Here is a 23,111-nt window from a genome sequence, read left to right as displayed (position 1 = left end):
ACCAAATTTTTTCTTTCATGGATGTGTTTTTGATGTTGTATTTAAAAAGTCACCACCAAACCCAAGGACACCTAGATTTTTTGCCTGTTATCTTCTAGGAATTTTATAGCTTTTCATTTTACAGTGAAGTCTATGATCCATTTCAAGTTAATATTTGTGAAAGGTGTTAAGATCTATACTTGGATTCATTTCTTTAATTGTGTCTGTCCAGTTTTTCCAGCACTACAGTTATTTTCCCTTATTTTTGGGGGTATGTTCCAAGACCCCCAGTGGATGCCTAAAACCATGAATAGTGCCGAACCCTATATGTACCATTTTTTCGTATATATGTGTTCTGTGATAAACTTTAATTTACAAATTAGGCACAGTAAGTGATTAAAACAACAATAATAAAATAGAGCAATTATATAATTACAATATACTGTAAGAAAGTTCTATGAATGTGGATTATCTCCCTCTCTCTCAAAATATTTATTGTGCTATAACCACCCTTCTTCTTGTGATGATGTGAGATGATAAAGTGCCTACATGATGAGATAGTGAGGTGAGTGACATAGGCCTTGTGACATAGCCTCAGGCTACTACTGACCTTCTAACCATATGCCAGAAGGAGAATTATCTGCTTTGAATGATCCTAGATCAGTGAGCCATAATAATGTCCATGGTTAGATGTTGAGAGCAGACAATGCCAATGACTGATGGGCAGGTAGTATATACAGTGTGGATGTGCTGGACAAATAGAGGATTTATATTCCTAGTGGGATGGAGCAGGACAGCGTGAGATTTCATCACACTACTCAGAACAGTGTGCAATTTAAAATTTATGAATAGTTTATTACTGGAATTTTTCATTTAATATTTTGGAACGGTGATTGACTGCAGGTAACTGAAACTGTGGAAAGCGAAAGTGCAGATAAGGGGAGACTAATGTAGTAGTAGTAGTAGTAGTCGTAGTAGTAGTGGTAGTAGTAGTAGTAATAATGCTTACTTCTTAGGGTTAATGATTAACTGTGGTAATGAATGTGAAATGCTTAACCCAATGACTGGCACAAAGTAAGGTCTCACTTAGTGGTAGTTTTTACGATTAGCAGTAGTTCCCCAATATTGGAAAGTGTAGAATTCTGAGGAGCCAGGGATCCACTGATCTTTTTCTAAATTATACCACAGACAAGTATCAGATTAGAAGCCTGAGAAAACTATTATTTAGACAAATAATTGTAACAAATTTGGCTCTCTTAACTTCTATAGGACTGTTTTTATTTGTTAAATAACAAAAGATTATGGTACAAAACAATTGAAAGGTTCTAGTTTTTCACAAGTCCTACAATTGCAAAAAGGTATAATTGCTTAAAAAAATCAACATCACAGAACAGTAAAAAGAAAAAATAGGCGTGCGCAGTGGCTCATGCCTGTAATCCCAGCACTTTGGGAGGCCGAGGTGGGTGGATCATGAGGTCAGGAGATCGAGAACATCCTGGCTAATTCGGTGAAACCCCGGGGGTCTGTACCAAAAATACAAAAAATTAGCCGGGCATGTTGGCAGGCACCTGTAGTCACTGGTGCCTGTAGTCCCAGCTACTCGGGAGGCTGAGGCAGGAGAATGGCGTGAACCTGGGAGGCGGAGCTTGCAGTGAGCCAAGATCGCTCCACTGCACCCTAGCCTGGGCTATAGAGCGAGACTCTGTCTCAAAACACAAACAAACAAAATAAATAAAAATTATCTTTTTTCCCCCTCCCCTTAATTCTTCTGTTCTTCATTGTAGAATTTGTAGGTCCTTCTAAATCTTTTTCTATGGATAGGAATCATAAAAAATGAAGCCCATCCTGATTTCTCATGATGCCTATCATATACCTTATTTGAATCTCATTTCTTGTGATGCCTATCTTATACCTTATTTGAATCTCATTGTGTTGTACCTCCAAATTTCTTACATAAAGTTTCCCTTAGAGGTAAAATTTTAATAGCTCTTAGACTACTAAGTGACTTGATCATAAGCCAGAAGGAGGAGGGTCATCTCCTTTATTTCTCACAGTTCTGGAGACTAGGAAGAAATTAGGGAACTTAGTTAAGAAAATAAGTTTAATTTTTTAAGAAATTAGGGATCTTTAATTGCCTTATAAAAATTTTATTACAAATAGTTTAAGTATCAATATGTTTTATATCAGGCTTTTAAAGAAGAGATGTATACCCAAATATATAAGACCAGTTACTAAAACTATGGAAGCTATAGTGAAATTCTGTTAGCAAGCTCTGGGGCTTTTACTAATTCTGCCCTAAAACTCTTCCAATCAAAAGCAATGATCAAATTATTACCAGAGCATAAGTAAATGTTTATGGTATAAATGAAACTGTACCTGTAGGAGTTTTAATACATTTAAAATTTTAAAATTCTACAGAATGGTTGGTTTCTTTTAAAAATTCTAGTTTTGTGATGTTTTAATCCAGAAATTGAACTCTTGACTAAGTTCACCTTCCCATACTTGAAATTTATGTTTTAAAATTTGAATGGGGTCGGGGAGAAACTGTAAGTAAAACCTACAGTATTCTGAGGTCCAAAACTTCCTAGATTGCTTCAACTTCAATCCATTTGGGGAATTGTGCAGACATTTCTCATTTATATAAGAAAGTTAATGATCAGACTTTGAGAAGTCAGTATATCATGGAAACTTTACCTTAATGATGTTATTCTGAAAAGAATATAATCATACAGTAGAATCTATGCAGTTATTTTTAAAATATGCTTCTTAATGTGGGAAATATTCTAATTGTTTATTAAGAAAAGTCTACAAAACAGTAAAATGATATTTTCATTTAAACAAAAAAAAGAATATAGCCTATCAGAATATTTACAGAAATAGTTTTCATGATGCGCCAGAACAGTAAGTGATGATTGTTTTTGTTTTTTATTTTTTTAGTTTTTGGTTTTTTTTTTTGCAACAGAGTCTTGCACTGTCGCCCGGACTGGAGTGCAGTGGTGCAATCTCAGTTCACTGCAACCTCCACCTCCCAGATTCAAGCGATTCTCCTGCCTCACCCTCCCGAGTAACTGGGATTACAGGCGCCCGCGACCATGCCCGGCTAATTTTTTTTTTTTTTTTAAATTTTGGTAGAGACGGGATTTTACTGTGTTGGCCAGGCTGGTCTCAAACGCCTGACCTTGTGATCCACCGCCTTTGGCCTCAAAGTGTTGGGATTGCAGGCGTGAGCCACCGTGCCTGGCCGATTGTGTTTGTTTTTTATTCTCACCAGCAGTGTATCCCAAGGCTTGGTTTAGTCAGGCTTTTTAATTTTAGCTATTCTAATAGGTGTATAGTGGTATTTCATTGTAGTTTTAATTTGCATTTTAAAAATGACTAATAGTGTTGAATATCTTTTCACACTTATTTGCCATCCATGTGTTGCCTTTGGTGAAGTTTCCCTTCAAATCTTTTAACCATTTTTAAAGATTGAATTGTTTCCCCCACCCCTCATCTGAGGAGGATACATTCCAAGACTCCCAGTGAATTCCAGAAACTGCAGATGGTACTAAAACCTGTATATACTGCATTTTTGTATATATACATACATACGTACCTCTAGTAAAGTTTATAAATCAAGCACAGTAAGAGATTAACAGTAATAATATGACAGTGTCACTACTCTTGTGCTTTTGGCACCATTATGATAAGTAACACAAGGGTTGCTGCAACCCCTGCAGTCGATCTGCTAACTGAGAGGGCTGCTATGTGATGAATGGGCAGGTAACATATTCAGTATGGACAAGCTAGACAAAGGGATGATTCATGACCTGGTAGGAGGAACTGGGATGGCGTGAGATTTCATCACGCTACTCAGAAGGATGGCAATTTAAAATTCGTTCATTATTTCTGGAATTTTCCATTTATTATTTTTGGACTGTGGTTGACTGTCGTTAACTGAAATTGTGGAAAATGAAACTGTGGATAAATGTTTAGACTGCTGTATTTGTTGAAAAGACTATCCTTTCTCCATTAAAATTCCTTTGTTCCTTTGTGAAAGTTCAGTTCATATTTGTGTGCTAGTTCTGGGCCATCTGTTCTGTTCCAGTAATCTCTTCTTTCACCAGTACCATGCTGTCTTTATTCCTGTAGCTTTACAGTAAGCCTTGAAGTCAGGTAGTGTCAGCTGGCTGACTGTTGTTCAATGCTGTGGTGGCTATTCTGAGTCTTTTGCTTTTCCATATAAACTTTAGAATCAGTTTGTTGATGTCTTCTATGTAACTTCCTGGGATTCTGATTGATATTGCATTGAATTTGCAGATCAAGTTGGGAAGAACTGGCATCTTAATATTGAGTGTTCTTATCCATGTACACCATGTAAGCTTCCATTTATTAGACCTTCCTTGATTTCTTTCATAAGTTTTATAGTTTTCATCATATAGATCTTTTTTTTTTTTGAGACGGAGTCTTGCTCTGTCACCTAGGCTGGAGTATGTTGGCACAATCTCAGCTCACTGCAACCTCTGCCTCCTGGGTTCAAGCAATTCTCCTGGCTCAGTCTCCCAGGTAGCTGGGATTACAGGTGGGTGCCACCACGCCTGGCTAATTTTTGTATTTTTAGTAGAGATGGGGTTTCATGGTTTTGGCCAGGTTTGTCTTGAACTCCTGACCTCAGGTGATCCACCCACCTCGGCCTCCCTAAGTGCTGGGATTACAGGCATGAGCCATCACTCCAGGCCTCATCATGTAGATCTTGTACATATTTTGTTAGGTTTATACCTAAGCATTTTATTTTTGGGGGTGCTTCTTACGTTTTAATTTTAACGCCAATTATTCCTGGTATATGAGAATACAGTTGACTTTTGTACATTAATTTCGTATCCTGCAACCTTACTATAATTGTTTATTAGTTCTAGCTGTTTATTTGTGGTTGATTCCTTGAGATTTTCTTCACAGGCAGTAATGTTATCGGTGAGCAAAGACAGTTTTGTTTTTTTGTACCAGTCTGTGTACGTTTTATTCACATTCCCCATTTTTTTTTTTTTGGCATGTTGCATCTTATAAATTTTGCTTTGTAGCATCTATTTTCTCACCATTAAGTGTGATGTTAGCTGTAGAGTTTTTTATTGTACTTTATCAAGCTGAAGAAGGTTTCCTCTATTCCTAGTTTGCTAAGAGTTATTATGAATGAGTTTTGAATCTTACCAAATGCTTTTTCAGCATCTCTATATATGATCAGATTGTCTTTCTTCTTTAGCTTGTTGATGTGATGGATTACATTAATTGACAAATGTTAAACCAGCCTTGCATACCTAGAATAAATGTCACTTGCTCATGATGTATAAGTATTTTTATACATTGTTGGATCAATTTGCTAATGTTTTGTTGCAAATTTTTGAATCTGTGTTTGTAAGAGATTGGTCAGTAGTTTTCCTTTTTTATAATGTTTTTGTCCAGTTTTGGGTTAATTTCTTTGTGTAATGTAAAGAAGTGGTCCAGGCTGGGTTTGGTGGCTCAAACTTGTAATCCCAGCACTTTGGCCAAGGCAGGTGGATCACCTGATGCCAGAAGTTTGAGACCACGCTGGCCAATATAGGGAGCCCCTGTCTTTATGAAACATTACAAAATAAAAAATGGGCCGGGCATGGTGGCTCACTCCTGTAATCCCAGCACTTCGGGAGACTGAGGCGGTCGGATCACTGGGTCAGGAGATTGAGACCACCCTGGCTGACACGGTGAAATGCAGTCCCTATTAAAAATACAAAAAACTAGCCGAGTGTGGTGGCACATGCCTGTAATCCCAGCTACTCGGGAGGCAGAGGTTCCAGTCAGCCGAGATTGTGCCACTGCACTCCAGCCTGGGTGAGAGCAAGACTCTGTCTCTAAATAAATAAATAAATAAATAATGAAAAAACAAAAAGATGTGGTACAGCTTCAGTCCTTTACAGCTGAATATCCAGTTGTCCAAAGCTCCATTTGTTGAAAAATCTTTTCTTTTGTTATAGAATTGTCTTGACAACCTTGTCAAAATCTGTTGGCTATAAACATTTTTGGACTCTGAATTCTATTTCATTGATTGATATGTGTGTCCTTATGCCAGTACCACACTGTCTCGATTACTTTGTCTTTGTAAAAAGATATGAAATACGAGTCCTCCAACTTCTTCTTTACAAGATTATTTTGACTGTTCTGAGTGCATGCAAATTTCCATATGAATTTTAGGATTATCTTGTCAATATCTTTTTTTTAAAAAAAAGATAGCTGGCTAGGCGCGGTGGCTCACGCCAGTAATCCCAGCACTTTGGGAAGCCGAGGTGGGCACATCACGAGGTCAGGAGTTCGAGACCAGCCTGGCCAACATAGTGAAACCCCATCTTTACTAAAAATACAAAAATTAGCCGGGCATGGTGGCACACGCCTGTAGTCCCAGCTACTCAGAGGCTGAGGCAGGAGAATTGCTTGAACCCAGGTGGTGGAGGTTGCGGTGAGCTGAGATCAGGCCATTGCACTCAGCCTGGGCAACAGAGCAAGACTCCGTCTTAAAAAAAAAAAAAAAAAAAAAAAAAGGTGGCTGTAATTTCAACAGGATTGTAGTGGATCTGTAAATCAATTCTGGGAATATTGCCATCTTAACATCATGAAGTCTTCCAATCCATGATTATGGATTGTCTTTATTTATATCTTTCTATGAGATTTTAGAGTTTTCAGTGTATAAGTCTTACATTCATTTGTTAAAGTTATTCCTGAGTATTCTTTTTTATGCTATTATATTTGGATTTTTTTTCCTCTTAAGTTCTTTTGCAGTGTGTTCTTTGCTAGTATTTCATTATTTTGACATCTTTTCAGTATGTAATGTTAAACTCTGTCCTGAGTTTATTTTAATATTAAGATAGATTACATTTTATAAGCATCACCCTAAGGATTAAAAAAATCTATCTAGATAGGGAATGATGGTGAAATAATAGCTATTCCTGAACTCTAGGGTTTAATTTCTATTTTTCTGTAAAGTATTGGAAAAGGACTTTGCTGTTAACCCCCAGCCAGTCTCTCTGGTTCCTTAATGTGCTTGGCGGTTATAATACCTGGAAGTACTTGCCTGTGCCTCTTTTCTACCAGTACTAGGGTTTCTTATTTTCCTAATCCTTCCAAGTTACTGAATAGAGAGCCCTTTATGAAATTGGAGAAGTCATTTTACCTCTCTAAATTTGTTTCTTCTTGGTAAGATGTAGGATGAAATATTTAATAATCATTTTAAGTTTTTTTCAGACTTAAGTGAGAGTATTCACATAAATAGCTTCCTTAATCTGTAAAGAAATATTCAAATATCAGGGTTCCTTTCTCTTCAAATTAGACTTTACCTTTCTTAGCTTGGGTAATCCATCAAGATTTATCTGAATAAGCTACTTCACCTCACCTTTTTGTTAAAAAACCTCCACTTAGTTTTTGCATTACAAGATCAAGTGTGAACTAAGGCTAGCCAACTCAGTTTGTATATACTATGTGCAAAGGACTACATTAGATGTTGTGTAGGTGACAAGGAGGCATATGACAGAGTCTGTGCAATCAGGGAGTTTATAGTCCATGTGAAGTATTAAACGAATTACCTAGTTTGGTGCCAGCTGTGGGAGTTCATGGTTTATATGATGAACTATCTTCCTGTAGATTGCCCTGAAAATTGTGCTCACATGATATCTTAGAGAACCTGCAAGATTTATAAACACAGTAACTGTTTATGATAGATAACAATCAAACTGAATTTCTAGGGCTTTATTGAGGAGAGTGTTTATCTAGGCACTGACCATGTACTACCCAACTCTTGGTAATGCCTTTAAATTTTTTTTTTTTTTATTTTTGGCAGACACTCTGTGAGAGGCACAGATTTTCAGTCCTTTGAACACTTAATAAATGAAAATTGATCTGAAGAGAATATTAAAACATTTTCACTTGAATCTTCACAGTCTACCAGTACTAGGGTTTCTTACTTCCTAGGTGGATGGAAAGTGTTTTCAATGAATTTGGACCAGAATTGGTACAAAAATCAAAGAATTCAAAATGTTAAATTATTTTGTTTTTCTTTAAGATTGTTACAATTTGATAAGTATTTTTTTTTAATGTCATCAGAAAAATAAAGCATAGGCTGGGCATGGTGGCTGATGCCTGTAATACCAGCACTTTGGGAGGCCAAGGCGGGAGGATTGCTTGAGCCCAGGAGTTCAAGACTAGCCTGGGCAACATAGTCTGTTTTATAGAGACCCTGTCTCTATAAAAATAAAACAAAAGAATGGCTGGGCCTGGTGGCTCACACCTGTAGTCTCAGCACTTTGGGAGGCTGAGGCGGGTGGATCTTTTGAGGTCAGGAGTTCAAGACCAGCCTGTCCAACATGTGAAACCCCATCTCTACTTACAAAAAACAAACAAACAAAAAACCACAAAAATTAGTTGAACTTGGTGGCTGGTGCCTGTTAGCCCAGCTACTTGGGAGGCTGAGGCAGGAGAATCACTTGAACCTGGGAAGTGGAGGTTGCAGTGAGCTGAGATCACACCACTGCACTCCAGCCTGGGAAACAGAAGCAAGACTCTGTCTCAAAAAAAAAAAATGGAAGTATAATATTACAAAAACCTATAATTTAATTATTTTGCTTTTGATTTGTTTGCTGTGTTTAAAATGAGCTCTTAGATCTGCCTTCCCTAGCTTTATTGAGATATAATTGGTATATTTAAAAACTGCATATAATTAATGTGTACGATTTAATGCATTTGGACATATATGTGTACTCATCTTACCATCACTACAGATATCACACAAGATAATTAACATATATCTATTGCCTCCAAAAGTTTCATTATGCCCCTTTCTTATGCAGGTAAGAACATTTGACATGACATCTACCCTCTTAGTAAATTTTCAGAAGTTCACCTTGTTAATTATAGGCACTGTGTTGGAAAACATATCTCTGTAACTTACTTATCTTGTATAACTGTAACTTTATACCATTGAACAACAACTATTCATATCTTCCTCCCCTGTCTCCTAGTAACCACCATTCTGTTGTCTACTTATATAGGTTTGATTCCTTGTTACAAAAAAATAATGCAATATTTCTCCTTCTGTGACTAACTTATTTTGCTTAGCATAATATTTTCCAAGTTCATCTGTGTTGTCACAAATGGTAAGATTTCCTTCCTTTTAAAAAACTTGTAATGTGTATTCTATTGTATGTATATACCACATTTTTCTTACCAATTCATCTGGGTTTATACATCTTTGCTATTGTTCATAATCTTAGAGGAAAAGTTTTCTGTTTTTCACCATTGTGTGTGATGTTAGTTATAGGCTTTTTTTGTTCTTTTTTGAGACAGAGTTTCACTCTTGTTGCCCAGGCTGGAGTGCAATGGCACGATCTTGGCTCATTGCAATCTCTGCCTCCCAGGTTCAAGTGATTCTCCTGCCTCAGCCTCCTGAGTAGCTGGGATTACAGGCATGCACCACCACACCCGACTAATTTTGTATTTTTACTAGAGATGGGGTTTCTCCATGTTGGTCAGGCTGGTCTTGAACTTCCGACCTCAGGTGATCCACCTGCCTCGGCCTCCCAAAGTGCTGGGATTATAGGCATGAGCCACCACGCCCAACAGTGATGGGCTTTTCATATGCAGATGCTCCATGACCTAAAATGAAGTTATGTCCAGATAAACTCATTGTAAGTTAAAAATGTCATTAAGTCAAAAATACATTTAATGCACCTCATCTGTAGTACATTATAGCTTAGCCTAGCTTACCTTAAACGTGCTCAGAACACTTTATGTTGGCCTGCAGGTGGACAAAATCATATAACAAATAGCCTATTCTATAATTAAGTGTTGAATATCTCATGTAATTTTATTGAATACTATATGGGTACTCATCATTAATGTACACAGCTGAAAACACCATTGTAAAGTTGAAAATTTTTAAGTTGAACCATCAAGTCAGTGACTGATTGTATAACTTTTATTTTGTTGAGATAAGTTCCTTCTATATCTGATTCGTTGATGGTTTTTGTAATGAAAGGGTGGTAAATTTTGTCAAGTGCTTTTTCCTTTTTTTTTTTTGTTTGTGAGACAGAGTCTTGTTCTGTCACCCAGGCTGAGTGTAGTGGCCCAATCTCGGCTCACTGCAACTTCCGCTTTCTGGGTTCAAGCGATTCTTGTGCCTCAGCCTCCCAAGTAACTAGAACTATAGGTGTGTGCCACCACCTCCGGCTAATTTTTGTGTTTTTAGTAGAGACGGGGTTTCACCATGTTGGCCAGGCTGGTCTTGAATTCCTGTCCTCAAGTGATCTGCCTGCCTCGGCCTCCCAAAGTGCTAAGATTACAGGTGTGAGCCACTGTGCCCAGCCTGTTTTTTTCATCACTTTTAATGCACCAACAATGAGGAAGAGATTAGTGCTGTTGTATATATACGCAATCTTTGGTGAGCCAGAGCTTGGCTGAAGAATGGTATTTTCAAGCCTGGCCCTGTGAGGGTAGGGCTCTTGATCAGTTTTTAATCTTTGGAGAGATTAGCTGGAGAGGGGTTAGAGAAAGTGGTGTATCACAGCTCTATTCTCAGGAATGGAAAGTAGTCCTTTACATCTGTTTTGAGGGGTGGGGGTTCATGACTTGGGAACTAATTTGTTTCTCTAACTCCTCCTTTATTTTTCTGGCTAGTAGTGACACTTCTTACAATAAAATGTACTGATACGTATTGATGTATCTCTTTTTGTATTCTAGATGTATAACAATAAACAAAACAGACAACAAAACTATGTCATTTTAAAGCTTATATTGTAGTGGAGAGAGATGGACAATAATGAATAAATATGCAACATAGATATAATATATTAGATGATTGTTACTCTGGAGAAGATTGAGGTAAAAGAAGGGGTTTAAGGAATCCTGAGAGTAAATGTTGACGTTGCAATTTTAAATAGTGTGAGAAAGTATGTAGCATTTGAGGAAATACCTGAAGTATGTGAGGGGGGCTGATAGTCAGATATTTATGCAATTGTAAAGCAAAGTAGAGAAATCCCACATGGGTAAAACTTTTTACCCACTTTCCCTCAGTGATCACATCTTGCAGAATTATAGTACATTATCACAAGTAGGATATTGGCATTGATAGAATCCATCGATTTTATTCAAATTTCCTCAGATTCTCTTTTACTACTTTGGAGAGCTGTATGTGTATATATTTCTTTCTTATGTTTTTAAAATTACATGTATAGGTTTGTGTATAGACCATGATAGTCAAGATATAGAACATCACAGGTATCCTCTTACTGCCCTTTTATAACCACATTGACTTCTCTCCCTGCCATTCCTCCACCCCTAACAACCAGTATAACCCCTGGCAGTAACCACTAATCTGTACCATTTCCAAATTTTTTTTCTTTCAAGAAGGTTATAAAAATGGAATCATATCCAGTATGTAACCTTTTGTGTTGGCTTTTTTTGTTTCAGCATAGGTTTCTGGGGATGCAACTATGTTGTTGCATGGATCAATAATTGTTTCTTTTTTATTGCTGAGTAGTATTCCATGGTATGGATATACTACAGTTTGTTTATTCACCCAATGAGGGACATCTGGGGGCTATTGTAAATAAAGCTGCTTCTAACATTCATCTGCCAGTTTTAATGTGAACGTAAATTTCTATTTCTATAAGACATATGTCCAAGAGTGCAATTGCTGGGATCCTGGGTAAATTTTGAAAGTTGGGCCAACAAGATTTCTTGACAGATTAATGTGAGGTCAAGCCGGGCGCAGTGTCTCATGCCTGTAATCCTAGCACTTTAGGAGCAATAATTATTATTGCTAATAATAGCACTTTGGGAGGCCGAGGTTGGAGGATCATTTGAGGTCAGAAGTTCCAGACCAGCCTGGCCAACATAGTGAAACCCCATCTCTACTAAAAATACAAAACGATCAGCTGGCATGGTGGTACCCGCCTGTAATCCCAGCTACTCAGGAGGCTGAAGCAGGAGAATCACTTGAACCTGGGAGACAGAGGTTGCAGGCAGTGAGCCGAGATCATGCCACTGCACTCCAGCTGGGGTGACAGAGTGAGACTCTGTCTTTTTTTTTTTTTTTTTTTTTTTTTTAAAAAGAGGTCAGAGAGAAAGAGGAATCGAGACTTCATGGTTTTTGACCTGGGCAACTAGAGGAGTGAAATTGCCAACAACTGACATGGGGAAAGCTATGGGTAGAGCATGTTTAAGGGAGATGAAGAATTTTACTTATGACATGTCAAGTTGATGTATATTAGACACAGAAGAATTGTCACATAAGCAGTTGCTTGAAAGATTTTGGAATTCACAGAGGTGGTCTGGTCTAGAGATATACAATTGGGAGTCTGTTCAGCCTTTAAAGCCCTGAGACTGGAAGAGGTGATAGAAGCAGCTAAAAGAGGTGAGAGATTAAGTTCTGGCTACTTCAGTGTTTTAAAAATAGGGAGATTATGAAGAACTAGCAAAGAAGACCACAAATTTGGCCAATGAGAAAGGAGAAAAAACAAGATAATTTAGTGTCCTGGAAGGTGATTGGAGAAAGCGTTTCAAGGGGAGAGGGAGTCAACCAATCATTTTTGTGTAAACTTTAGTTGTAGCACAAAGGCATATTCTCCACAGTAACCAGAGGCTTTAGTTGTGTTGTATTCCAGGAGATGTGTTGGGTGATGCTCCCTTTTCTCGTTTCTTTTGGGTAAGGAGAGTTTTCGAGTTTTAGTTTGTATATTCAAAAAGCAAATGGTCTAAGAGAGGAATTGAATTCTACCTGTTAAGCTCCAACTTAATTGTTTACTCTTTTCATGAAAAATCTTTTTAATTTCCTAGTTGGAAGTATTGTTTCTGTTTTTAGAATTCTCCATCCTTTTTTTTTTCTTTAGGGTTGGGGGAGAGACAGGGTCTCACCACATTACCCAGGCTGAAGTGCAATGTCACAGTCATAGCTTACTATAGCCTTGACCTCCCTGGTTAAAGTGATCCTCCCACCTCAGCCTCCCGAGTAGCTAGGAACACAGGTGTGCATCACCATGCCTAGTTAATTTATTTTTATTTTTTTGTAGAGATGCAATCTCCCTGTGTTGTCAGGCTGGTCTTGAACTCCTGGGCCCAAGTGATCCTCCTTCCTCAGACTCCCAAAGTGCTGGGATTACAGGCATGAACTGCCGCACCCACCCACCCATTTTTCGATAACTCTAATGGCACTTAACATTTTCTGTTGTGTGGCATCTGTATTAGTCCATTCTCACATTGCTGTAAGGATACTACCGGAGACTGGGTAATTTATAAAGGAAAGATGTTTAATTGGCTCACAGTTCCGCATGGCTGGGAAGGCCTTAGGAAATTTACAGTCATGCCCTGATTATAGGGCAACTTCTTCTGTAGTTTGCATGTCTCACAGTTTTTTTTCAATTGGGCATATTATATAATATATTATAGCAACACTAGGTTCTGAATTATTTTTTTGAGACAGGGTCTGGCCTGTTTCCCAGGCTGGAGTGCAGTGGCATGATCTCAGCTTACTATAACCTCCACCTCTCGGACTAAAACCATCCTCTCACTTGGCTTCCTGAGTAGCTGGGACTGGTGGTACACGTCACCACGCCCAGCTAATTTTTGTATTTTTTATAGAGATGAGGTTTCCGTGTTGCCCAGGCTAGTCTTGAACTCCTAGGCTCAAGCGACCAGCCTGCCTCAGCCTCCCAAAGTGCTAGGATTAGAGACGTGAGCCACTGCGCCTGGTCTGATTTTTTTTTTTAAACCTCCTGACAAATGATTGTTTTGTGTTTTTGTTTTGTTTTTAAATAACTAACCTGTACATAATCTGTAGAACTGTTCTCCCCAACAGATAGAAGCCCTAGAATTCTGTGTTAAAATTTTAATTCTAATTTCCATTTTTAAACCTGATTTTCTAGGATCAACTCTTTGTATAGCTTCATGGTCAGCCAGTTATTGCTTAGAGATTGTGCTTAAACAACTTGAATTTTTTTAAAACTTTCAGCTTTTTTTTTTGAGATGGAGTTTCTCTCTTGTTGCCCAGGCTGGAAGGCAATGGTGCAATCTCGGCTCACTGAAACCTCCACCTCCCAGGTTCAAGCAGTTCTCCTGCCTCAGCCTCCCAAGTATCTGGGATTACAGGCATGTGTCACCAAGCCCGGCTAATTTTGTATCTTTAGTAGAGACTGGGTTTCACCATGTTGGTCAGGCTGGTCTGCCACCTCAGCCTCCCAAAGTGCTGGGATTGCAGGTGTGAGCCACCGCACCCAGCCACTTTCAGCATTTTTTGATGATCCTATGTGTGAGTTGGGAAGTGTATTCAAAGTTCTGACAGTTTTCACATCAGCCTTGGCTTTTACTTTCTCTGGAGCTCTCTTGAGCCTCCCCCTCATATGTGCACTGACTGTCAGACAGGTGCGTGTGGGGAGCTTATTTAGACTCTCTGTGCCTCTCTCATTTCCAGTATCCCCTTATTAAATTTCTGGGTATCCTTCTAGTCTGTCATTTTCTCCAGCTGGGACTACATTCTCATTTTAGCAGAGCTGTGGGCCTTTCCCCTTTGTATCCTTCCAAATTTGCTATTTTTATTGCCAGTACCACTAGGCATGGGTTTTTGCTCTCTATCCTAAATGACCATAGCCCTCTGGTTTTCACTGGCAACACTGCCCTGGGAAAACTGCCTCACTGATTGAGTTGGGTGGTTGTAGGGGGACAGTAGCATCCCTTGGCAAAGAAGGCCACTTTCCTCTACTGTATTGTCATATCTAGCAGCTTTTTAAGAAAAAATTCTTCTCAATTTGTTGTTGCCTTTGCTTAGTTTCCAGAGCCCTGAAGTGATTGTTTTCTTCAGTGTACTTCAGTTTTATAGGTATTGTGGGGGAGTGGATTTGCTACCCTCGTCATTCTGCTATACCTGGACATCTCTCTTCAAACTTCCTAACCCCTTCGGACCCTGTGTCCCCTACACCCACTTTAATTCAATCTAGTCAGTTTTTTTCACCATTGTTCTACTGAAACCATTCTCGTAAGAGTCACCAACATCTTGCATTTGTCATAGCAATTGTCATTTTCCTGTTTTTATCTAGCCATTATCCTTCTGGCTATTTCTTGAATATGCCAAGCGCACCACTGAGTTTTTACATTTGCAGTTCCCTGTGACCATCTTCCCTAGATCTTCACATGGTTCTTACCTTTATATCTTTTAGGTTGATGTTCATATCTTAAACTGCTTCATAAGGTTTTCTCTGGCTTCCTTATGTAAAATAGAGATATTTCTAAAGTAACACAATAGGAACAGAAGAGTAAACATAGATGAATATTTAGGTCCTTATATTTGCTTCACTTAATGCATCTTTCAGTAGCTTTTGATATAAATGGCCACTCAGTTTTTCTAAAAAATTTTTAACATGGCTTCTAAGATAAGATTCTTTCTTATTTTTCTTCCTGCTTTATTAACTACTCTACTCTGTCCTCTATTTTTCATTTCATGAATTTTTTTTCTGTATGAACTTCTTCCTTAGGTGATATTGTTAGGTACCCTTGCTTTAAATCTCCTTTATCTAGATGACTCCCAAATGCATTTTTCCAGCCTTAGCTTCTACCCTGACCTCACGTGAACATCTAATAAGGATTTCAAACTTAATAGATAAAAAACAGAACTCTTGATCTACTTTTTCCTTCAAACTTATTGTCTTAAATTTTTAGAATGCTTTTTTTTTTTTTTTGAAACGGAGTCTCGCTCTGTCGCCCAGTGCTGTGGCGCGATCTCAGCTCACCGCAACCTCTACCTCCTGGGTTCAAATGATAGAATGCTATTCTGCAAGGTAAATCTGATTGTATCACTTTCCTGGTCATAACCTCCATTAGCTTCCCTTTACATTTAGAGTGAAATTCAGTTTCTTACCGTGTTTGATGAAGGTTTATATGATCTTGTGCCTGCTTACCTCTCTGAACATAACTCCTACCTCTCTGAACTTAACTCCCACCTTTCTCTCTCCTTACTCAGAATGATGCAGCCACATTATCTTTCTGGCTATTTCTTGAATATGCCAAGCCCACCACTAGGTTTTTACATTTGCAGTTCCCTATAACTACAGTGCTCTCTCCTCAGATCTTCACATCGTTCTTACCTTCATATCATTTGGCCTTGTGTTCATATCTTAACTGCTTCATGAGATTTTCTCTAACTTCCTTATCTAAAACAAGACATTTTTAAAGCACCACAATAGGAAGAGTAAATATAGATGAATACTTAGATCCTTGTTCTTGCTTTACTTACGCATTCTTTTTGATCAAAAATATTGTGCACAATCTTATACAACTTCTGTTATCTGGGAATTTAATACTCTGTTACCTTGGTTAATGAGTCTGGAAAGGTAAATAACTTATTTTAACATAGTTGGCTATGTTAAAAAATCAATCTTAATAGCTGTATGTTATGAGAGGAATGAGTATTGATTTACTAGCAGTTCTCCCTCAAACCCAGCTACCTAAATGTGAATTCACAAAGTATAGAGGCTGGGCGCTGTGGCTCACGCCTGTAATCCCAGCACTTTGGGAGGCTGAGGCAGGTGGATTGCCTGAGGTCAGGAGTTCGAGACCAGCTAGTCAATATGGTGAAACCCCGTCTCTACTAAAAATATTAAAATAATTAGCTGGGCATGGTGGCAGGCCTCTGTGATGCCAGCTACTCAGGAGGCTGAGGCAGGAGAAAACCCAGGAGGTGAAGGTTGCAGTGAGCCGAGGTCATGCCATTGTACTCCAGCCTGGGCAACAAGAGTGAAACACTGTCTCAGACAAACAAACAAAGTATAGAAATACTTCCAGAAATAGCTTCAATTTGGAATGGAAATGGACACAATTTTGAAGTCTGTAGTTTTCTGTGTTCCTCTCTCTGAACCAGTTAACACTTAAGAGCCTGTTGTCAGTTATTTGTTAAAGTAATTGTACTATACTTTCTGACTCACTTTCTGTTTGCTTTCTGACTTTCTGTTTCCATAATTTTACTAACAAGTAATGGAATGAAAGATTGATACCTTATAAAAGCATTTTAAATACCATTGTACACATAAGCCCAACTTTGAAAGGTCGGTTTAAAGGAACATTCACTTCTGCTCTCATCTTCTAAGAACTAGAAGCCATCCTACTCTTCCTATTCTAGGATAGCTGTCTTTACCTGCTTCTTTGGTCCCAACGCATCCTCATCCGCATCCTTCTTGGCCTCTTTTCTAACCGTAACACCATTTCCTTTCCAGATTCTTAGGTATATACTTTATATTTTCTAGCTCTTCTAAATCATTACTTTAAAGCTTTATTTTTTTGGCTAGAAAGCTGGCATTTTGGTATTGTTTCTGGTTGTTATGTAATTTGTCCTTCATTAACTGGATTTCTGACAGTCAAGTATATTGTTGGACTATAATAACCTCTTTGTTAATGTACAGTCTAGTCAGATTTACTGCTGCAAAGTCTGTGGTATGAAGAAATCATATTATTTAGTGATTTCTTTTTTTGAAGAACGAACATAATTTTGAAACTTCCCAAAGGGAAAATAGTTTTGTGTGGTCACAAATCTATCAGGACTGTATGATTTCTTTTCTTTTCTTTTCTTTTTGAGATGGAGTTTCGCTCTACATTTCACTTTTTCTAAAACTTAGCAACTGAGCTCTTTTCATGGAGTTGATGCTCGGTTTTTTTGTTGTTTTCTTTTTTCTCGCTGCATCTTAGAAAACAAGATCGGGTTATTTGTGGTAAAGTAACAGTTTTTACAATTTTGAATTCATCGAAGACTGTTATTTTTGTGAAATATACAAATGCATTGCTAGAAAGATGAAATTTTAAAAAAGTAAAATATGGGTCCTAATTCTTATTATCATATTCATAGATACCAATTTATTCTCTCATTGTTATAAAAACTCTAAAAACTCTCAATTTCTGTATTTGTCTTATTGGAGAGCAGTAACAGATATTTCATGGACTAGTAACAAATATTTTGCAGATCAGTACCAGTCTACAGATCACACTTTTAGTAGCGTATCTAATTTTATTGCTTAATGTTATTTCAGAAGCATCTTATTCACTATGATGAAGAGCTGTTATCTTTTAAAAATATTTTTTTATGTGTTTCCTTTTCAGAACCGAGAGCTCCAGATCATGAGAAAGCTAGATCACTGTAACATAGTCCGATTGCGTTATTTCTTCTACTCCAGTGGTGAGAAGGTAGGTTTGACACAAAGTGTGTACTGAACATTGTGATAAATTTGTTATTTTTCTAGAAATTAATCTCCCTTCCCCCCATAAGACAGTTTTGCTAATGGAATGGAAAAATTCCAAAACACTAGCCCCAGCAATACTCAGTCCAAGATATGGTCATTGAATATCATTAGTTATATCAGGAAAGCATTAGTGAGATAAAGGGAATGCACTTGTAAGAATTTTCTTCTTCATGAAAGCATCTATCTTCACTTCTCAAGAAAATCTATATACTTTTTTAATTGTTTTAAAGACATCTATGTTCCTTATGTGCTTACGCAGCCCTCTGATAGTTTACCTATTTATTGCAGGGAGGAAAATTAAGTTATTTTGTTAAGTGAAGTTGGTAAGAGGTGAAAAGGTAGCAAGAGGACTTTGGTAGGAACAGAATGAGGGTTAAACATTTGGAAGCAAGTTGAGCCATCCTTGCTTGGCCAGTGAAAAACTTGGAAAAGATATATTGCAGAGCTTACTTTAAGTGATCCCTATGTCTGATCACAATGAATTCTGTGAAAGCAAAGGGTAAGGAAGACTTTGTGCTGCTAATAACTCCCCAACCCGTCTTTCTCTTCAGAAGATGCAATAATCAATGAAGTTGGAGCAAAGAAAATAAATTTCTGCTTTTCCTTGGTGTCTTTATTTTTCTGCCTGCTGCTATCCTTTCTTTCTTTTCACTGGTTTGGAGTGCATAGGCAGGGCAGGTAACAAATCACTTGATTCTTTTGGCTAAATAAATATGACTTTGGATAACTTCACTTGGTATTTTGGACTTCAGATTTCATGCATGTAATATCTAATGTTCTTAGATCCATAATACTTGATTTCTAGCTCAGTGTTCTTGTTACTTTATGTAACTGTTTTCTAGTATAACAGTTTTTAGCCATTTTCTATTAAGCTTTTTTTTTTTACGGCAAATATTGCCTGACAACATTTTCTATTAAAGTTTATTTAGATTATTTCCTTAGAAAATCTTTTTTTTCATTACAGTGCCTATTATATAGGAAGATGTCAATGTATTAAGCCTGAATTTTGATAGAAATGTCTACAGATGTATAATTGTTGCGTATATACACATGTATTGTAACTAATACGTTTTAACAACTATAGTTAACAAATTGGCCCTTTATTGACCCTTGCTTTTCAGTTGCTCTTTTTTTTAGTTTTTTTTTTTTTTTTTTTTGAGACGGATGGAGTCTCGCGCTGTGGCCCAGGCTGGAGTGCAGTGGCGCGATCTCGGCTCACTGCAAGCTCCGCCTCCCGGGTTCACGCCATTCTCCTGCCTCAGCCTCCTGAGTAGCTGGGACTACAGGCGCCCACCACCGCGCCGGGCTAATTTTTTGTATTTTTAGTAGAGACGGGGTTTCACTGTGGTCTCGATCTCCTGACCTTGTGATCCGCCCGCCTCGGCCTCCCAAAGTGCTGGTTTTTTTTAGTTTAAATGATACCTCTGGTTTACTAAGGATTGTAAACCCTCATAAGTATTAGAGCTTTTTTATTTCTAAACCCCGTTACTTGGTTCATACTACTTTTTTTTTTTAACCTACCAAATGGCCTATTATTATCTTTATTCTGATCTGTTTGGGCATGTGTTTGCATTTTTCTGTCTCTTCCTAAGTAAAATTATAGAGCCTCTGTTATGTTCACAAGTATGTTCTTTATAATGGAATTTTGCATATTCATTTTGTTGTTGTTGTTACTAGATGAATCATGATACTCCTGGGTAAGAATTATGTGTTCCATGAACTGCTGGATTACAATAGATTCATTTGAAAAAAGGCCTCCTCCCAGAGTTCTTAAACATTTTCTCTTTGATTACTTACTTCAATGTATATAGCATTCCTTATATACTAGGCACTGTTTTAATGCTTTACAAATATTAACTCCTTTAACTCTTAAGAAGTTGAAGAGCAGAAAAGAAAGACTATCAAAGCGTTTGAATGCAAGGCACCTGATGGCTTACTTGTCTGGTTTTGGTTTGGTGGAAAACTCCTGTCATAGTCAGCTCTTACCCTGACTCAATCCTTCACTGAGGGTGACAACTGACTGTCTCTTATCTGTATGCCCCAGAGGATAATTTCCTCTTTGCTGCTGTTCTCAGTTTCTTACTTATCTTAAAGGTTCTTACAGATAAAGAGCAATTAGAAGTCATTAACAGAGATTAACCTCTATTATAAAATAAATAGACCTTCTAATATTTTCTTTATGTCAGAACTTTCTCTTGAGCTTTGTAAATTTTCCAAAGTTAAAAAAAAAAAAAGACACCTCCTAATTTTGGGATAGCTTCATTAAAAACAAAAAGGAAGAAGAAAAGAAAAGTTGTGGTATATTGCTGAAAATAATGGTCCTTCTTTGTCAAAAAAAAGAGGAAATTTTTCTAAGATGTACAGAAATACATAGGTTCAAAACTTCCCATAGTCTCCCAGCCACCAAAAGGTAATTTCTTTTTGCCCCACTCATAATCTCCACTTCTGAATTATTCTGGCAGGACTAAGATATCCTTCAGGAGACCAAGCAGTAAACTATTTCTTCCCATAGGAGAAGATGGATTCTTTTCTAGGGTTGAGTGCTCAGGTTAGTTATTTTCAGTTCAGTTCTAACTTTCTTGGAATAGGTTGCTGAGAGTATTCACTGCTGTTTAGAAAGTAACCTAAATGTCTGTGAAATTCTTGCAAATCCTTGAAGATGATTTATCTTGGAATATGGCAGTCCTATATTTGGTAGGCATTTTTCTAGCAGAAGCATCATGTATTGCTTATGTGTATTATGTATGAGAAGAGTTTTGGAGGAAGAAATAATAAATTAATCATTTGAGATGTTTATGACACATGCAAGTAGAGATGCCCAGTAGACAGATACATGTGTGACTTCATAGATGGTGGTGGTGGCTCTAGGTGGAGAGGTGACATTGACAAAGTAGGATAGAGAGGGTGTGTAGCCATGTGGAGCTTGGGGAGGGAGGAGATATGGAGTGCTGTTTGAGGCCAGGACAGTGAAAAGCCAGCAGTTTGGCAATATTTATTGCCTTCTGTTTCTAGAATTTGTCAAGGGGTGACAGCAGTGTTCATTTGAAAGAACTGCAAGGAAACCGGTGCCTTTAGGTGAGATTCAGGTTTTCTCTAGGGCAAAACGGTAAAAAGAACCCTCCAGGAAGAGATTGAGGTCATTACTTGAGGTTTCAGTTTTCTTTTTGAGGTGTCTTTTGAGGTTTAGGTGAGATCCAGGTTTTCTCTAGGGCAAGACAAAAAGAACCCTCCAAGAAGAGATTGAGGTTATTAGAAACTTTCTTTTGAGATTTTTGAGGGAGTGTTTTGAGAGGGAGATCGGTGATAAGAACATGAGCCTGCAGTATGTTTGAGGAGGCAATTAGGGAGATTAGTTGAGGACATTGTGAAGATGAGAAAAAATAACTCCTTGTTTCAGGATTAGAGAGATGAAAGGCTTGGTTAGGTTCTAGAATAGATGACTTCAAATGTATTTGGGAATTTAAAAAAATTCTCTCATTCTCTATAATCATCTCTGACTTTCTTTCCCTGGCTATTTTCTATCAGTCTCTTTCTCTAGCCCCCTTTTCTCCTTTGTCTTTAGTCTCTCTTTCCCTTTCTGGATTTTTCAACCTTTCACTGTAGGCTCCAGGTCTCTATCTTTCTGTCTCTAGGTTTTTGTCCACCTCTCTTGGTCTATGTCATCCCCTCTTTTTGGATTTCTTTTCCCTCCATATAACTGTCTCTTTTCTCTGTCTCTTTCTTTCTTGTCTCTCTCTTCTCCCCCACAGCCTTTTTCTCTCTGTCTCTCTGTCTCTCTCCCTCTCTTATTTCCTCTTTATGGGTCTCCATCAACCTCTTTCTCTGGGTTTCTATACTCGTCTTTCAATGGGATTTTACCCATCCCACTCTCTTTCTGATTGTTTCTAAATCTTTATATGGGTTCTCATCTGTCTTAAATCTCCTTCGTTGTCTCTCTTAGTGTCTCTTCTCTCTGGGCCTCTATTACTCCCTTTTTGGAAAATGTTGAGGAAAACGACTAAATTATTCACTACCACTATCCTGACCTTTGACTTCAATTCTGTGTATCTTTTTCCATATGCACATGTTTATATAGGTGTATGCATAATAATTTATGATCTCATACAGATTTTTTTTTCTTGCCTCATAATATGTATAGGTATTTTGGTTATCTAATATTTCATTGTTGTGCTATATAATATTTTATCTATTCCCACGTTGTTATTTTCAATTTTAGAATTGTAGCTAAGCTACCCTGTGGCCTTTTAATAATTTTTGTCTGTAAGTACTTTTGCAGCTCTGGGAGAATTAAAGTAGGATTTCTGTAATAACAGGCATGTTTTACATTTCACTGACCACAGTTTGACTTGAATATATGTCTATTTTGATAACCTTCTTTTTATTGTATTCTGCCTTTTGCATTTTAAAGACTTTCTTTAGGAATTGTGGATAATCAGCTTTTAGCCTGTAACAGGGGATAGGGGTAGCCAATGTAACTAGAAGAAAGAGGAATTAAGTCAGGACAGAGATTAGAGATGTGAACTAATTAGCCTTAGTTTTCTGGTTGGAATTATTAATGTTTGCTGTAGTAACTAGAGCATCATGTAGTCAATTCATATACTCTATGTTACCCAGTAGTAACTAACTCTGATTTAGTTTAGAGTAAGTAGTACCTCCTCTCTTTACCTTCCCATTAGAGAAAAATGGGATATTTGAGTGTTTTGAAACTCTGGGCTTATAATTTTGTGAATTTCAAGTATCTTATAGAATAGTCTTTCTCTTTTTTTGATATTTGGCAGAAGAAACTTTCTACATCCCCAGTGAAATCTTACGAAGACCTCTGATAGAACATATAAAAAGCAGAGTTGCCCTAGTTGAAGCTCAGGT

The 23,111-nt window shown here is 37.6% G+C and overlaps 1 protein-coding gene across 12 annotated transcripts in view; it reads left to right on the top strand.

The window, feature by feature from the left end:
- The window catches only part of GSK3B (glycogen synthase kinase 3 beta), a 262,572-nt gene that overhangs the window by 117,595 nt on the left and 121,866 nt on the right, over positions 1 to 23,111 (top strand). For all 12 annotated transcript variants that reach the window (XR_004181673.1, XR_004181670.1, XR_004181669.1 and 9 more), the window contains one exon: positions 18,106 to 18,189. Coding sequence is in view for 8 of the 12 variants with exons in the window: in XM_031662257.1 (XP_031518117.1) it covers positions 18,106 to 18,189 (84 nt within the window). In the remaining 4 variants the exon portion in view is untranslated. The remainder of the gene's footprint in view (positions 1 to 18,105; positions 18,190 to 23,111) is intronic.

This window comes from Papio anubis, chromosome 2 (assembly GCF_008728515.1).
Source record: "Papio anubis isolate 15944 chromosome 2, Panubis1.0, whole genome shotgun sequence".
In the NCBI taxonomy this organism is placed as follows: domain Eukaryota; kingdom Metazoa; phylum Chordata; class Mammalia; order Primates; family Cercopithecidae; genus Papio; species Papio anubis.
Note: the sequence above shows the minus strand (reverse complement) of the source record. Positions and strands in the feature narration are given on the sequence as shown.